A 17,626-nucleotide genomic window follows, 5' to 3' on the forward strand; every position below is an offset into this window, starting at 1 on the left:
CTCTCTGTCAGGTTTGAAAAATCCAGCCACCGTCCGTTTAGAGCGATAAATCCAAAATTAACCATTTTCACGGCGTAGCATCATGAAAAACATTCCAAACTTATTCAAATTTACACATGAGCTGCATTTTAGTATCCTTTAATGAGTTACAGCATAAGTTTACTTGAAAAAATTCTCTGTCAGGTTTGAAAAATCCAACCACCGACCGTTTAGTTTAGAGCGATAGATCCAAAATTGACCATTTTCACGGGTAGCATCATGAAAAACATTCCAAACTTATTCAAATTTACACATGAGCTGCATTTTAGTATCCTTTAATAACTTACAACATAAGTTTACGTGGAAAAATATTCTGTCAGGTTTGAAAAATCCAGCCACCGACCGTTTAGAGCGATAAATCCAAAATTGACCATCTTCACGGGTAGCATCATGAAAAACATTCCAAACTTATTCAAATTTACACATGAGCTGCATTTCAGTATCCTAAAATGACTTACAACATAAGTTTACTTGAAAAAAGTTTCTGTCAAGCTGGAAATATAAAACTCCAACATCCAAATGCTCCCACTTGCTCCCTGACCTGACCTGACTCTGACTCCATCCATCTTGAAAACATTAAAAAATACTTTTCTATAAAGAGAATGAAATTTGACTTTACTACCAATTCAATCCAATATAAGAGTAGGTCAAACATTGTGCGGGTAGGCGAGGCACAAATTCTAAATCAGCCGCTGGTTTAGCCTGGACTTGTTAATTTATTGCGCGCACAGGCTCCGACAAAGCGAAAATCTTTCGGTCAGTTGCTTTTTAAAGGCCCACTTGCGCTGCGCGGCTGGGCCAATAAGGAGATAAAATACATGTGTGATCATAGTGATCTAAAGTCTGTTCACGATAAGTGTGCACTCTTTTTCTTTTACCTATAACTTTTGAAGGAATTCTTCAATCTTTATAAGTTTGGTATCATTGGAAAGATATTAGTAAGTGGAACAATTTGAAATAAAAAAGTCTTTAAAAAAATCCTAAAAACGAAGATGAAAATGAAGAAGAAAAAAATGAAGATCTTGTAGAGAAGTGCTATAACTTTCATTTTCACTGGAGAGATTCTTTGATCTTAGGAGATCATCACTGTGAAGAAATTTCACTAAAATATTTATTCAATATAAAGTTATGATACAAAGTTAATAAGTGATTGACCCCAAAAAACAGCAGAAAACAGCAGAAAACAGCGTTTTTAGACGTCAATCAGCTTATAACTTTGCTTGATATCTTTTGACTGAATGATTATTTTTGAGAAATTTTTTCACAGTGATGATGTTCGATAATCAAGGATTCACTTCAGTGAAAATGATAGCTATAGCACCTTTCTACAAGATCTTCATTTTTTTCTTCTTCATTTTCATCTTCATTTTTAGAATTTGTTTAAAGATTTTTTTATTTCAAATTGATCCACTCACTAATATCTTTCCAATGATACCAAATTTATAAAGATTGAAGAATTCCTTCAAAAGTTATAGGTAAATGAAAAAAGAGTGCACACTTATCGTGAACAGACTTTAGATCACTATGATCACACATGTATTTTATCTCCTTATTGGCCCAGCCGCGCAGCGCAAGTGGGCCTTTAAAAAGCAACTGACCGAAAGATTTTCGCTTTGTCGGAGCCTGTGCGCGCAATAAATTAACAAGTCCAGGCTAAACCAGCGGCTGATTTAGAATTTGTGCCTCGCCTACCCGCACAATGTTTGACCTACTCTTATATTGGATTGAATTGGTAGTAAAGTCAAATTTCATTCTCTTTATAGAAAAGTATTTTTAATGTTTTCAAGATGGATGGAGTCAGAGTCAGGTCAGGTCAGGGAGCAAGTGGGAGCATTTGGATGTTGGAGTTTTATATTTCCAGCTTGACAGAAACTTTTTTCAAGTAAACTTATGTTGTAAGTCATTTTAGGATACTGAAATGCAGCTCATGTGTAAATTTGAATAAGTTTGGAATGTTTTTCATGATGCTACCCGTGAAGATGGTCAATTTTGGATTTATCGCTCTAAACGGTCGGTGGCTGGATTTTTCAAACCTGACAGAATATTTTTCCACGTAAACTTATGTTGTAAGTTATTAAAGGATACTAAAATGCAGCTCATGTTTGAAATTTTTTTTGATTTTAGAGGCAAGAATTAGATAGAATTGACTTCTGCAAATCCGGACTAGTTTTTAATTTTCACGCGGTTAGCCGTACGAAATGAATATTTGAAAGGAGAGCCCAGTTTTGGCAAATGGACTGGGGAGTGCATGGATAGACATTTTTGTAGAACTTGTTCATACACCGCCTTCTCACAGACCCGTTGGTATTTTATCAGCCAGTGGGGATAAAAATAACGGACCAAAACTCGATGGGGATTGATCTTCCCATCTTTTTTATGGCTGGGGATTTTAATTCCATTGTTTTCTAGCCTGAAAATTTAGTGGGATAAAAAGAAATAGCACAATATTTTGCAGTGAGGATTTGCGATCAGCAAATGATCAATTTCAGCGGGGACAAAAACTAGAGTATAATTTTCCACTGGTGATGATATTTTGGCCAATTTTTCCAGTGGAAAGGGTTCCCAGTGGGTCCGTGAGAAGGGGGTGTGTACATGAATTTTCGTTGTCTGTATTGTACACTTATTCTCCGACTATCTTTGAGGCTATTTCACACACTATCATAAGATGAGCTAGGTTTTGGAGTTTTGTCTTCAACATAAATGATAAACAAGTTCATAATTAACACTTTTCTCCATACGGAAGAAAGTATTCTCAGGCTTTGGTCTTAAGTTTTTGCAATTTTGAGCTTCATTGTTCTCATAAAGCTGTTCTTATAAAAGAAAGTTTTCTTATTTTTGCACCCTCATAGGTATTCAGCTCTCTTAAATACTGTCTTACCTGCCCACTGCGACATTAGCCCAGGTTTCCCTTAAGGACCCTTGAAGATTCATTTACATGGTAACCTTCTACGACATTTCATTGAGATGGTATTTGAATGTGTATGCGTTATTGCTATTTGGAAGATTATTGGTTCATTCAAACCTAAACCTCTTTTAAGCACCAAACTGACACATGGAACGTCCAAATTACGTCCAAATAACGTTAGGTGAACATAAAACAACGCTGTGCACCAGCTGGGTAGCATTCTTTGTTTGGCTTATATCAATAAGTGATAGATGATTCCATCAAAGAGTGCTCGATGATCAGGACCAGAGCTTCGTACAGTGTACAAGAAAAAACAAAATTTGAAATTTGAATTATAGAACTTCAAGTTTCATCTTTTACGAATCGTCAGCTATCAAATGAAAAATGACAAATGCTATGATTTTTATGTTGAAAAATTGATCGTAAGAAAAAAATGTTTAATTGAAATGAATCCCTAGGGTCATAAAATATACAAATACAAATTCTCTACAGACGTTTTATATGCGTGAAGGTCAATCTTTAGACTTATAATTTGCTAATAAAAATTTATTTTGATGACGGCATTTAGAAACCAGGCTTATAGCAACTGTCTGGGAACAATCTAACACAAATTCGGCAATTCCCCCTTTTAATCGCTTGGTCTCTTTCGTTATTTTTAATTGTTCTGCATAATAGACCTTTTCATAAATTACGTCACGAACATCACTTGCCTCGTATTCAAACAATTACCATGATGATTGTGTCCCTTGAGACATTAGATTATTTTTTTATGAATCGGAAGTAGTTTTAATAAAATCTGCTGGGATTTAATCACCATGGCAATAATTTCATAACGAGGCAAGTGATGTTCGTAACATAATTTATGAAAAGGTCTATTCGTCCGAAAGAAATGTATTTTTCATAACACAAAGAGTGGTGAAATAACACAAAGAGTGGTGAAATAACGTAATAATGACTTCCTCATTAGCAACAAATTAAAAGTAGTGATTTTGGAACCTCGATTGAGCCTCAATTAGATAAATGCAACATCAATTAAATAGTGGATCCCCTACGTAGATTCCAAGCAATTCGTTTTAATGATTCAATACCAAAATAATAAGGTGTGGTTGTCCAAAAGTTATCCATTGTGAAAGTCAAAGCTTACATACTAATATAGTTAAAGTCTGTATTATAATTTAAGAGACTGGACTATATAGAAAATATCAGTTAGGGCTCATAAATATCAAAACTCTGGAAAACCCAAAGAAATTGTTTTTGCGATCTTTAAATTTCTTAATCTCAAAGACTAAATGTTTTTGTATAAGGGTATAAGAGCTTCGAACCCTTCGGATGTTTTGTACTTTTTGAGTTTTAAGCCTAAGAATGTTCTTAACATGTTCTTATTTTCAGCACTTTCCAAGTAAATTTGTCCATATTACTAAGAAAAAAAGGTGTTTTAGAGCCCTCAAAGCCTTAAAATGTTCATAAATTGTTCTTAATATTTTGGCCATCGAGCCTTATGTTCTTATATAGATTGCGCTCTTATATAAAATACGTGTAATGTGTTTTGGTCTTCTAACCATGTATCAGGAACAGTGATGTTAGGAATCCACTAGGGATGGTACTACCGCAATTTATCAAATTTTTGTCATCAATTTATTTTCCAGGTTTTTCTAAATTTTTGAAAAGATTTGATCAGAAAAATGGCACGCTACTTTCAACAATTAATATTGCTCATGGCAATCTCAATGCTGTCCATCCATTCAACTGAAACCAACCATCCTGCAATTGGAGAATCCATTAAAATCCTGAGAGAATCAAAATCATTACCCGAATTCACGGCAATCTTTCACCAAATTAATCTCAAAAACCTTTTTTTGAACACAACATCTGGAATTGATACACCAAAATATAAGGCAAAGTACATCAAAACAGTCGCTAGAACTAAAAACCTTCACACATTTATCAATACGGAGAAATTAATGACAGATATGCAGACCGTTGCTAGTATTTTGGACGAAAACACGTTTTTAGAATTGGTACTCAAGAATATTGACGCCTTGAAATCCTTGAACGCATTCGATTGGTTATCTGCAACTCAGCTAAATAATAAAGGTTGCGGGTCATTTGTTTTTTCCCTCCCTTTTGCTTTCGATGGTATAGCCACTTTCTTTCAAGGATATTTCCCTGTCAGTTTAGCTACCATATTGCAGGTCAAAACTTGCACCACGAAGAAAGACCTCAAAAGGGTAACTTTCCACCTACGACCTTTGTAAAATATGTAGAGTCATTCAAAAGGCTATTTTTGCGTTTTTTGATTGAAATTCGGTTGTCTTAGATAATATATTTTGTTTTATTCACCAAAAACCTTTACGTACTTAATACATGGTACTTGCTTCTTTGCTTGACACTAAGCAATTTAGGAGAGGGTTCAAGGATAAATAGAGCAATTCAGGGAGGAAAAGTGGCGCCTTCTCCTACTTTCGGGTAGATAGCGATCGAAAGAGGGAGCCTTTAGGTCGCCTCCGACGGTCGCAGATTTACTTACTACTTTACTTTTAGATGACATTGCATATCTTGCTGGTATACCCGACGGTGTTTCTGTTGAATGTGGCGCAAAATTTGTTGAATATTTTGGTAAAATATTGACCGGCAACGACACATCTTTATTGTTTGGTCTGCAAAATATGCAAACTGCTTTGGAATCACCAGCCGGACCAAGTAGGTCTTATTTTTTTCAAAATGTTAGTTTAATTTTCTCTTATTTCAGAAGGAAGATTTTTCAGTCGAGTCGTTTAATGATTCGAATATTTATCCAGTATTTATATTTTACCATGAAGTTCTGTTTGCTACAGTGTTACTTTTGCTGAGCGATGGTGGTTTCCAACTGCTGTTTATAAAATGGACACTAATGGACCCTCCTTTTATAATTTCTTTGATGCAATTTTATCCCGAAATGAGATTAGAATCCTATATTTGTTGAAGATCTATAATTTTCTTTTCGATTTAGTGATTGATTCATGGGGCAAGGTGTCACCACGTATCTTAATAAACACGCAGCCTCATTGGCTGGGAGCTTTCGAACAATGCCAATCGATACCACATGCTAAATATTGCGCTGTTGACATGGTGGTTATGAGAAAGGTTCGTATCAGGCCGTTAGTTACTGGACTCTCTTTTGGTTTTACAAGCCCTAACATGCGTAGAATAAAATGTATTCAAGTTAGAATCAGGTTTACAATTAGGTTAACCAACTGACGGATTACATTATACAACTTTCATTTAGTTAAGGAGACATTCTTAAGTTAAAGATGTTCTAGTTATGGAAACTTGATTGTATGGATGGCACGAAGGAGATCAAATCCAAGGCCTTCTACCCTGAGTATCAGAGGTTAAGTTTTCAAAGAAAATAGTTACCTCTGAAGACAAATAATAGAAATTTTATCGCGCATGTGTCAATCTAATCACTGTAGAAAAAATCAAAGATGAAGAGCAAATATTACCATATTAATGTCTAGCAGACTGTATCAGTATGCAGTTTACTATTTACGAATTCCCCAGAAACCTCCAAGTGTAGTTGAAATGAGTTTATTTCGAAAGAAATCTTTTACATGATCCCCAAATGTATAACAGTAATTACTAAACTTTTAATTATGGAAATGTCACTTTAATTTAATCGAAATAATAGACAGACTTTATGTTATGATTCTCTATCACTTACTCTTTTTACAAAGCATTGATGACTTTTTGTAAGTTGTGTTTTCAACGACGAGAATAAAAATATCGACTATGACGCTCATCCAAGATCTTGGATGGTCGTCATGGTGACTTTTGTCTTCGCTGATTGCGCGATGAATAGAATCTCGATTCGTCGGCACAGCGTAAATATATGATTTTGAGCTGTGCTTTTCACGGTAAAGGCCTTCCTCTTAAATATTAAACCGATACATAGTTTTGTAAAGATAATTTTCAAAACATTTCCTATGTTTTTTTTCAGTATCCAGGCGTTTATGGGACATGCATGCCGAAACAATGTACTGAACATGATGTTGGATCCATCTATCAATCTATCTTCAATAGACGTAAGAATTTTGCTAGCTTTATTTCAAAAAATGTTTCGGAACCCAATTCTTATTGAGAATTCTTGAAAAACAACGAGAAATCTCTCCTTGAAAACACATTTTCACATTACAATTTTCTGAGTAATCATATAACGAAAGAATATAAAACAAGTGTAGCTTTGTCAGTCCAATTTAGGAAGAATCTTCCCGATCGAGTTAGTGGCACAGACTGTTTGTATTCAGCTTAAGAAAAATGATAGATCCTGCTTTATTCAGACCCTGCCTTCATTCATTTTTAGAGAGAGATATGGTAGAATATTTGGGTGTTGGTCATGTCAATTGCGCCGATGAAAATATCGAATACTCAAACGGATTTATTGCAACCATGTAAGATTTGACAAACGACACTGACAGTTGATCTTTTTTTAATAAATATCTTTAAATATCAAGAAGATTGAATGGGAAAATATTTTAGCAATGGTGAGCCTCTAGAGCTGGAGTATTCAGACAAAAAGGGGTAGAGATATAGGGAATTTTTAAAAGGACTCAAGGCTTCAAAAGTGTTGCAGTGCAGCTTTATTCTGCAAAGAATCCAAAAAAGATTTTGCCACCCTCTTACATATCTTTGAAAATTTTACTTTTAGATGTCTGTGCGGTGTTCTGCTCCTTTTCATACTACTTGGAACTCTAACTGATGTTCTGGATGAGCAAATTACATCATTCAGTAATAGGTGTGCTGCTTCAAAAAGAAAGAGTGGTGTAGAAAATGCTGCTGAAGTATGGGCAAACGAACATGCTTCTGATGACGCTGTAAGCTGCTCTTAGTTTTCTTTAGAATTACCCTTTTTTTGTCACAGAATTTCTCCACGTCACGTAGATCAGATCAGATCGCAAACAAGCACAAGCAAGCGGACTACCTTCTGATTTGAGAGGCGCTAAACCAGGAACATTAAAAATAGTTTACAGCCTGGATATCCATAAAAGCTTTGCTAGGTCTAAAACACGGGTCTCTACCAAAAAGATGTCACGGATCCTTAGGGTTGGCCCCTACTAACAGGGAATAGCTTACTCAAAAAGGTGTGTGAGTTCTCTGATATTTGTATTCGTCATATAATGAGAAATAAATCAAATTTTGAGTCCTAAAATTAGCAGTATCTCCCTGGAATGTCTCACCACCACAGTTTTACACGTCGAAAATAACGTTCGATGAACGTTGAAAATACGTTGTACATCAGACATGTTAACAAGTATTTTCATTCTTCAACAGAAAGAAAAAGGTACAGTGGTGATATCACCAGAGGTGGCAACAAGACCAGAAGAAGATCGACCACCAACACCGGAACCAAAACCAATTAAAAGTAAAGAAATTCACTTAAGAATCTATATTCAACTACTTTTCCCGACATATTTTGTTACAGTGAGTCACTATTTCATGTGAGGTTCATGTGATGAACTGTATCTTGGATCATAATAATTCAGATTCATCCTAAAAAAAACATTCTTTAAGCCTTATTTTTTTCGACTTCAGAGCCATTTGAGAAAATCTATGCCACGTCAACAAATTTTAACCAGCCTTTTTAATCTTCATTTGACACCTGTAAAGAGTTAAAAATGAAGCGTCCTTACCATTCAGTCCGTTAGAAATTCTAATTCGCTATTCTCTCTTTCCGATTTCAGAACCATTGATTATCCAAGTATTACTTTGTTTCTCGTTGCCACGAAACGCCAAAGCTGTCTTCTCCACTGAAGTACCGAAAGGAGCAATCCAAGCCATCAATGGAATCAGAGCAATTAGTATCTCATGGGTCATCCTTGGCCATTTCTTCTTTTTCACTACAATCATCAACAATTTCGGTAAGTTTGACCAGAGAAATATTGAAGCGTCTCTTATTCAGCAATTCGCATCTCTATTATATCAGAATATAGAATAGTAGTATATAAAGCTAGTCTGTTAATTTTTAAGTACATTATCAGCCGTTTTAGTGGATTAAGAGCCATATTTTTACATTTTTAACATGAAATTTCCTCCACATTTAAAACTTCACTAAAAACATCACTCTTAAATAAAGAGCAACAACTTACGAGTCGAGCTAGGGCGCTTAATGCAACAGTCGGTAAATCAACCAAATCGTCGATTTTTGGAGGTTTTTACTTTACTTACGACCCTTACTGGCGGATTAATGACCGGTGTAAAAAGGAGCCGGCGGTAATTTAGGGTCTGTGTGTAAAAAGGGTCAGAAAGGTATCATAGAAAACGGGATTTGAGTATGACCGAGTATGAAATTATTATTTATACGCTTATTATTTTTCCACGATTTCATGCTAAACCCGGCGTTAGTTTAGTAGTAAAGTTAACCCAACATTTTCATTCTATCACCGCTAAAAGTTTGGCATTTACCTATTTTATTTTCAGATAACTCTTGTGTAGCACTCTTTAACCATATGAGGGCATTTCCAGCTCAAGTCGTGAATAATGCTTTCGTCTCTGTTGATACCTTCTTTTTATTGAGGTTAGTTAGAGTCTGCTAAATGACGCGCCTTACGCGCCCACGCGCCCTCATATTTTTAACGCGCCTTCGCGCCTTACGCGCCTTACGCGCCCACGCGCCCTAAAATGTTACGCGCCCACGCGCCTACGCGCCCTGGTAATTTGACGCGCCCTAAAAATTTGACGCGCCTTAAAATATCGACGCGCCCTGATAATTTGACGCGCCCTAAAAATTTGACGCGCCCTAAAAATTTGACGCGCCTTAAAAATTTGACGCGCCCTAAAATATCGACGCGCCCTAAAAAATCGACCCGCCCTGATAATTTGACACTACCTAAGTAACTGACAGTAATGAGAACAATTACTTCGACTTTATTGATTTATCCTCCATATTCAAACGTTGGGTGAGTCTTGTTACGCATAAAAGATACCGTGAGTATCACAGCGCGAATAAATTCGATATTTTCTCTTTGAAAACTTGACCTCTGATATTCAGGGTACATAAAAAACGCTTAGAATGGTAAAGCTTCGGGGCCACGTGAATCATTTTTCATCAAATAGAATCATAAACAAGTTGCAGTTTATTGATAAACTTTGTTTCAAGTGGCCCACCCCATCTTTGAAACAAAATTAACGAAACAATTTTTAACGGTCTTTCAAAGATTTTTCGAGTTTGATGAATTACGGACAATCTGCCTGGTTAGATTCATCACTGCTAAATTGATACACCTCGTTAAAGCCCAAAAATAGGTATGTTTAAGGGGTAGGAGTACATGCTTTAAGGGGTAGGAGCACATGCAGTTTCAAAAAAAAAACGAAAAAGATGCCTTCCGCCGACCCTTTAGCAACAAAACACTTTTCTTTTGTTACTTTTTCAATCTTTTCTAACGCCGACATTCTTTTATAGACCAATCGTGTATGATTAGACCGGTCCCATTATTTCGTCCGTCAAAACCGTCGAAAGCTTAAGGCACATCAAAACCCTAGTGCGTGTCGAAATCTTAGGGCGCGTCAAATTTTCAAGGCGCGTCGAAATTCTAGGGCGCGTCAAATTTTGAAGGCGCGTCGAAATCATAGGGCGCGTCAAATTTTGAAGGCGCGTCGAAATCATAGGGCGCGTCAAATTTTGAAGGCGTATTCGCGTACACGAACATCTAAAATTTTGACATTTTTGTCCATTTTCCTAAGAAATTGGGTGTCTGCAAAGCCTTAAAATGTTCTTAACTCGTTCTCAAGCCTTATGTTCTTATAAGAAAATGTTGTTATGATAATTGTTTAACCTGTTCCTCGACACTTTCCAAAAGATGATTTTACAGATCCTACTTAAAAAAAGAATTACGACAAATCATAGCCTGTACTAAACTCTTCTTTTCTGAAAAGATAACATGCGGTTCGCAAAATAAAAAAATCCGTTGGCGTTCTGGCTGTTACAGGCTAAGTTTAACCTCAGTTTCTAATACACGTATTTTTATAAGAACATCCAAATTTTTTGAAGCCTTCGGATGTTCTTAACTTTTTGAATTTTAAACCTATAAATGTTCTTAATATATTCTTAATTTCACTATTTTGGGAGTATTTTAGTCCATTTTCCTAAATAATTTTAGAGTTCGCAAAGCCTTGAAATGTTCTTCTGTTAAGAACATTTCTTAAAATTTTGGTGATTGAAGCCTTATGTTCTTATATAGTTTGTTCTTATAAAAAAACGTGTAATCATATTATTTTTTTTCGTTTTACTTTTAGTGGTGTTTTAATGTCATACTTAGCGTTACGACAAATGGATAAAACTAAAGGACGATTCAATCTACCCCTTTACTATTTGCACCGGTTTATCAGGTATAAAATGAGCTCTTCCATTCATCCATTAGCCCGGGGGCCACTTATAGCTTTTTGATAGACTAAATGGCGCTGATAAGTGGCCCGGTGTAATTTGGCAGACTCCATTTTTTGACTTTAAAAAATCCAATATGACGATATCCTTTAGTCTACTTCACTGAACACAGCGCCGTCAAAATCATCAGAAAGCAAAGTTCTGTCAGAAGTAGACTCTAGTCTATTCATTCACGTGAGCTTGGGCAGGGATGTTAACACCCCTTTGTTTAAGGAATTTCTTTATTGATCTGCCACTGGATATTTAATCCTAGGACACATATTTTGACTTGGAAAACCATCAAATTGAATGATTGTACATTCACCAATGAACATAGCATTTTTTCAAAAACTTTACAAGAATAGTCCTGTCTCTTTTCTATGCGTTTATAAAACTCAACATACAATTATTCTTCTTTTTAGAATCACACCACCCTATATGTTCGTCATATTAATTTGGACAAACGTGTACCCTTACATGTTCACTGGGCCATTAGCAAAACAAACACGAATAACTGGAGATGGGGGTAATTGTGCAAAATATTGGTGGACAAACATGCTGTATATTAATAATTTTTATCCAGAAGAAATGGGAGAAACTGTCAAAGATAAAACGGTATGGATAAATTTTTAAACGTGTCCTAGCTGGAAGATAAAGTCAAAACAGCATCATCTAACTTAAATGTCTATAAAGCCCATGTGACATTAGGAAATGCGTCATTGAGCTCTAGTTTAGACGGCCTACTTGCTGCATTGCCTATTCTAATTGTAGTAGGCGTAAAATGCGGGCAGAAAGTTAAAATCTTTGCTTAAAAGAAGTCATTGCATTTGTCGACTTTAAATCACAATTAAAAAGGAGCTTTGTTCTGGTTTAGACGGCCCTCTTTTCGCCAACCGGATTGTAACTGAAATATGATCAGAATTTGAAAAATGTGCTGAGTGAAAACGAAGAAGACGAAATATTCAATCTGTCATTATAAGTGTGGCGCAAATCTTGAAGGAAAGGTTGCAGATGCCACTCTAGCCCTTCAGAATTTAGATTCAATGCTCTTTGTTCTTAAGGAAATTCGTCTATTACGATTTAAACGATTCTGCATAGCGATGCGCTCTGTCCATCTCTAATTGAATCTATTTTTTACAGTGTGTTGGTTGGTCGTGGTACTTGGCAAATGACATGCAATTCAGCGTCATTGCTCCATTCATTCTCATTGCTTTCTACAAGTAAGTCATACCCTAGACTAAAGTCTACTTCTTTCTGATAATTCTTTTTTCTTCTTCATCATCTTTTCATCTTCATTTTCAAAAGTTTTCAATTTTTCTATATAGTCATATTCCACTCTTTAATATCTCAACAAGCACAAAACCGCTATTTGATTCAAATTCTATCAAAAAGTTACAGCCCTTTTTGTTTCCACTGCTGCAGATTTTATCGAGACAGACTTTATAATATTACGTCTCTTTTATTGATTGATAAACGACATTTAAGCTGTTGAACAATTGAAATAGTGTACATCTTCAGAAAGGCATCTAACTTTGCTTTCACGTATCTTACTTTGATTTCCACCTTCTCTGTAGATTGCAACAACGATTCAAGGACTCTCGTCTCGTGCACACTGGAGCGTTCGCCATCACGTTTATTTGTTGCCTAGCAACCATTCTGATTCGGATGATTTTGCTGATTGTGCATAATTTTCCGGGACTTGTAATTACAATGACATTCGACGATCATCCGTTCAAGTAAGTAAGGTTTTCCATCCCGAATTTATGATATTCACGACGTAATGTTTTCTACGGGAAGACTCCAGTTTTTGCCAGTAGTGGCAAATTTTATACAACTTCTGTCTTTGCCACTACTGACTAAAACCGGGGTATTTCTGTAGAAAACATTACGTCATGAATATTATGAATACGGTCTTGCAACTTTTCCATCTGTATATTCCTCAAGTTGAGACTTTTCACCCGTCCCAATATTGTTTGTATAATTTTGAGCTATTTGTTCTACGAGAGAAGATAGACTAAGTTTGCAGAATTGGTCGTTCTTTATTTCAAAATGATTTGAATCGATGAATTTAGAGTTGATATTCGTCTTGGACTACCAAGGCTGATTCATTTCTTCTTTGTTGTCTTTCAAGCGGGAAAGTACACTTTGTCGGGATACGCGCCTTGGCTATTATTTTGGAAATTGAAGTCTTTACTTCTCACTTTCTGATCGAAATTATTGCGGGCCTTATTTTGAAATAAAAAAATTGCTACAGCAATCAGCAACAGTTATAACATATTCTTTTGCTGCATTATATTGAGTGGCCGGGTAGCTCAGTGGCTAGAGCATTCGCCTTGCAATCCAAATATTGTGGGTTCAATCCCCAGGGATCTTAGATTTGGTAATCTGATCAATGCGGTAAGTTAATGGGAGCTGAGAGACTGAGACTCCCTCCACCACTTTACCTTTCAGCAACGACGGACGTCAAGATAACTTATACGTCAAGCCTTACGTCCGTTTTTCGCCGTATATCATGGGGATGTTACTTGGTTACGTTTTCTCAAGGAAAATAGAATTGTCGTCAAAATTTAAAAAGGTGAGAACTGTTATATCTCAGCTAATTTTTGGTGAAAAAGAAATTTCAAAAAAGCACTTTGAATATTTAGATAAAACCGGGTGGGCCAAATGTAAAGTAAGTTCAATTACTTTTAAAAACGTCAATAAATCATGTTGCATCTTTTGCCAACCCAATATAATAAAAAAGTTCTATAACTGTCTGAACTATTGCTGATGAAATCTTCCACTGTTTCTGTACCCGAAGATTTTGTACCCGAAGATTTTGTACCCAAATTTATTTTTTGACCCTCTTCCTTGAATACAGGAGGAAAGGTTAGCTACCTCAAACGTATTTTTTTATGTTTACAGATCTTGATCCCTATTCTTTGGGTGCTCACATTCGGTCTTGGATTTTGTGTTGTATATGCACCATATTTTAGAGCTTATCAAATCGCTGGTGAACATTTTAGTAAAGCTGAAAATGTGATATACGGTTCTATGAGTGAATTCACATGGGCTTTGACTGTCGCCTGGGTTTTGTACGCTTGTCACAATGGGTTTGCAGGTCAGCATTTTTCATATTCCTCAATCTTCCAGGTTACAGCAGTCAACTATCTGTGTCATTTGAAATTGTTTCGTCGTCCTGTTTTTCTATCTGAAATTCACCAACCGGGAAAAAAAGTTATAGATATCTAGACGAGACGAGTCCAGACCCAATCTTCGTGTTAGTACGATATCGATTGGCGTAACCTTTCTTAAATAACCGTGCTCTTATAGGGGTCCTCAGCGGTTTGTGTGAGTGCGTGAATGGGCATTTTCCGTTGCATGAATGCATGAAAATCGAAAAAGAAATACGTGAATGCATGAATTGAAAAAATTATTTTCAACTTTTTCCCGCTTCTTCCTGATCTGGAAGTTTGTTTTTTAACTCTTACCCATTCATTACCCGTTTGGGTGTTAAGTTAATTTCCCGTTCGGGAAGGTTCTTCCCATTTCAGAAGAATCGTCCCGATTGAGTTAGTGGCACAGACTGCTAAGGGGGCTCCTTATGTGTTGATCTTGTACCAAATCAAATACAATATTGCTTTTCAGGTTTCATCAACACTTTCCTATCTTGGAAATGTTGGATTCCATTGAGTCGTTTGACGTTTGGAGCATATCTTTTACATCCTTTGGTCATCTTCTACTTTTTCCTGGTCCAAGAAAATTCATTCCACTTTCAAAATAATATTTTCGTAAGTACAAGAAGCTCTTTTCTCATATTTTTTTCATAAAGCATCAAAATTTCAACGTCTTTGACACCCCTGTCTCACAGCTCCGGAGAAACTTTTTCCCACAGCTGAGATAAAATTTTCTATTAAAGTCCCAATGAGGATAAAAATTATACTGTTACCGGCTTGAAAAATCCAATGGGAATGGTTTTGAAGTAGAATTTTTAAAATTGAATCTTGAATGGGGATTTACTCAAAGTCAATTTCCCAATTAGGCTGGAATTGTAAGGTATTTTACCCATCGGGGACGAAATTTTGGTCAAATTTGCCAGCGATGTTAGGGTTTGTGACACAAGGTTGTTCTTCTAAAATCCACCTTTAAAAGACATTTTGTGCTAGCCGATCAATCTAGCTAACCTGCTATAGATAATGGCTTTAGAATTGTTAGAGTATGGTTACACTTAAGCATATTTTTGTTATTCTGTTACATCAGTAATTTTAAACAGTAATTTACTTGGGCTGATCAAAAAAAGGTTTTTAATCATATCTTCCAACCGTGTCTGCTGACCGAAAAAAAGACCTTCGAAATACATTAGGATGTATATAAAAGACGATCGAAAAAGATTGCTTGCCAAAAATCAGAACAATAAGGGGAGGGGAATATATTCCAATGTAGTTCAAAAAGAAAACTGTTTTTGGAAATAATTTTCCTTGATATTTCAGGCTTTCGCATACGTTTCAAACTTGTTCTTTTCGTTTGTCATGGCGTTCATTTTGGCAATGTCTGTCGAATACCCTGTTATGAACTTGGAAAAATTACTTTTTAAACATTGAGAAATTAACAGTTCGTGTTTTCAATAAGTGATAGAAAGTACTGTCATATAAAGAGTAAAGTGTGAAGGACTCGTGCGAAACACCCAAAAAGGCTGACCATTCCACAGACTCGGTTATTATTCAACTTACCCATATACACTACATCCGACGTATTGCCCATATTATACACACACACCATACACAATTAACTTACACCAGACGTAGCTTGAACGACGTTTTTTAGTTACAGTACTACTAACGCATTTACATTACACTAACGAAGTGTCGACTATGATGGAAAACACGCTACACTACGTAAAGGATACTTACGTACAAACACATACAAACCTGGAATTCGTCAATTTTCACACAAGTCATACCATTCACATTTTATTACGCCGTAGAACCCACCGGCGTACAGCATCCGTACAGGACAAAGGTAGAGTACGTTATTGCGTGGAAGCTCCGACAAACACCTTCTCATGTACTCGTGTTTCCATTTTAAAACCAGTTACATACACATACAGAACAAACTTTGAATTCACATTTTGCGTGAAGTTAACCATTACATAGACCCAAAGATTATAATAGCTTTAATGTCCAAGTTGGCAACGCTTATCCAACGCCCTATGATATTTTTGGACGTTTTGCGTTTGTTTTATTATTTTGTTTCAAATTATGTACATACATCAGTATTTAAATGTATTTTATAACTTTTATGTCTCTTAAAATGGATTTTATTCCCTGTCGAAAATAGAAAATAATGGAGATAATTGGAACAAATTGAAAGACATTTTTGAGGATTGCTTTCTTCACATGTTGGACTTTAGGATTTTTTACCCATAACATATTTATGATTTTTGTATCACTCGCCAACTTTCAAAAATCCAAGACCTCATTTTGTGATCAAGTTGCTGTTCATGGTACCAAAGGGAACACCACGTAAAGACCACTATCGAAGCAAGCCTTTTACTTCATTATCGGGGAAAAGTTTTTGAGGATTCCACCGATTATAACCTTCCTTATCCTAACATATTCGCAGAAATAGACACCCCTGTCTCAGTGACTCGGTTAAGTTTTGAATAAAAACTTTCACCGGGTTTGAATTTGAGATCTTAAAAACTCGCCAGGGTAAGAACTTTTTAACTCGACTAAGAGAAAGGGAAAGAATTCCTTTTAGTATTTTCCGAGTCTGGTTTTCACTAATATGTATTTTTTTCGACAGGGTTGCCCTAATTAATACGATTTTTGACAGGGGTAAGACAATAGACTGCCAATTTTTGGCCGGACTAGAGAATTCCAATAAATTTTTGTTAAAAAAAAATTAAACTTTTATAAGAATAGTGTAAATCCATTTCATCATGGATATTCTTAACTTTTTTGGGAAAATCATCCTAAAATATTCTTATAGCATTCTTAGATTAGGATCCTAATTGACAATTTATAATTTAAAATGGTCTAAAATGGCATTCTTAGCTTGAGTAGCAAAATTCAATGATGGTGATATTCTTAGCATATTCTTAATTTTTTGGCCACTTTCATCATGGACATTCTTATAAAGTGTATTATTCTTATAATAAAAAAGTGTGTATTCGGGGGAAAATAGGGAACGAGATGGAGTTTTAACAGGCTCTTATTTGATTTGGTTGGTCGTTAAAACCAGTAAAACAGTTTTGTTACTTTTTCTAAAGAGCGCGTCATTTTCATTACTTTAAATGACCAATTATT

General features: G+C 35.7%; 1 protein-coding gene across 3 annotated transcripts in view; it reads left to right on the forward strand.

Moving 5' to 3' along the window:
- Window positions 1-16,666, forward strand: part of LOC136811225 (nose resistant to fluoxetine protein 6-like) — a 51,333-nt gene extending 34,667 nt beyond the window's left edge. Inside the window, exons 2-18 of one of the 3 annotated variants that reach the window (XM_067067836.1) lie at window positions 4,591-5,038; window positions 5,486-5,644; window positions 5,934-6,067; window positions 6,921-7,005; window positions 7,284-7,371; window positions 7,629-7,794; window positions 8,252-8,342; window positions 8,662-8,838; window positions 9,398-9,494; window positions 11,213-11,305; window positions 11,762-11,954; window positions 12,480-12,559; window positions 12,914-13,075; window positions 13,791-13,914; window positions 14,244-14,439; window positions 14,967-15,109; window positions 15,809-16,666. In XM_067067836.1, the coding sequence (XP_066923937.1) occupies window positions 4,627-5,038; window positions 5,486-5,644; window positions 5,934-6,067; window positions 6,921-7,005; window positions 7,284-7,371; window positions 7,629-7,794; window positions 8,252-8,342; window positions 8,662-8,838; window positions 9,398-9,494; window positions 11,213-11,305; window positions 11,762-11,954; window positions 12,480-12,559; window positions 12,914-13,075; window positions 13,791-13,914; window positions 14,244-14,439; window positions 14,967-15,109; window positions 15,809-15,919 (2,511 nt within the window). In that variant the 5' untranslated portion in view covers window positions 4,591-4,626 and the 3' untranslated portion in view covers window positions 15,920-16,666. Of the gene's footprint in view, window positions 1-4,590; window positions 5,039-5,485; window positions 5,645-5,933; window positions 6,068-6,920; window positions 7,006-7,283; window positions 7,372-7,628; window positions 7,795-8,251; window positions 8,343-8,661; window positions 8,839-9,397; window positions 9,495-11,212; window positions 11,306-11,761; window positions 11,955-12,479; window positions 12,560-12,913; window positions 13,076-13,790; window positions 13,915-14,243; window positions 14,440-14,966; window positions 15,110-15,808 lie in introns of those variants that run through there. The other 2 variants (XM_067067838.1, XM_067067839.1) reach the window with 2 other exon arrangements.
- Window positions 16,667-17,626: the final 960 nt, after the last annotated feature.

This window comes from Clytia hemisphaerica, unplaced genomic scaffold, assembly GCF_902728285.1.
Source record: "Clytia hemisphaerica strain Z4C2 unplaced genomic scaffold, Clytia hemisphaerica genome assembly, whole genome shotgun sequence".
In the NCBI taxonomy this organism is placed as follows: domain Eukaryota; kingdom Metazoa; phylum Cnidaria; class Hydrozoa; order Leptothecata; family Clytiidae; genus Clytia; species Clytia hemisphaerica.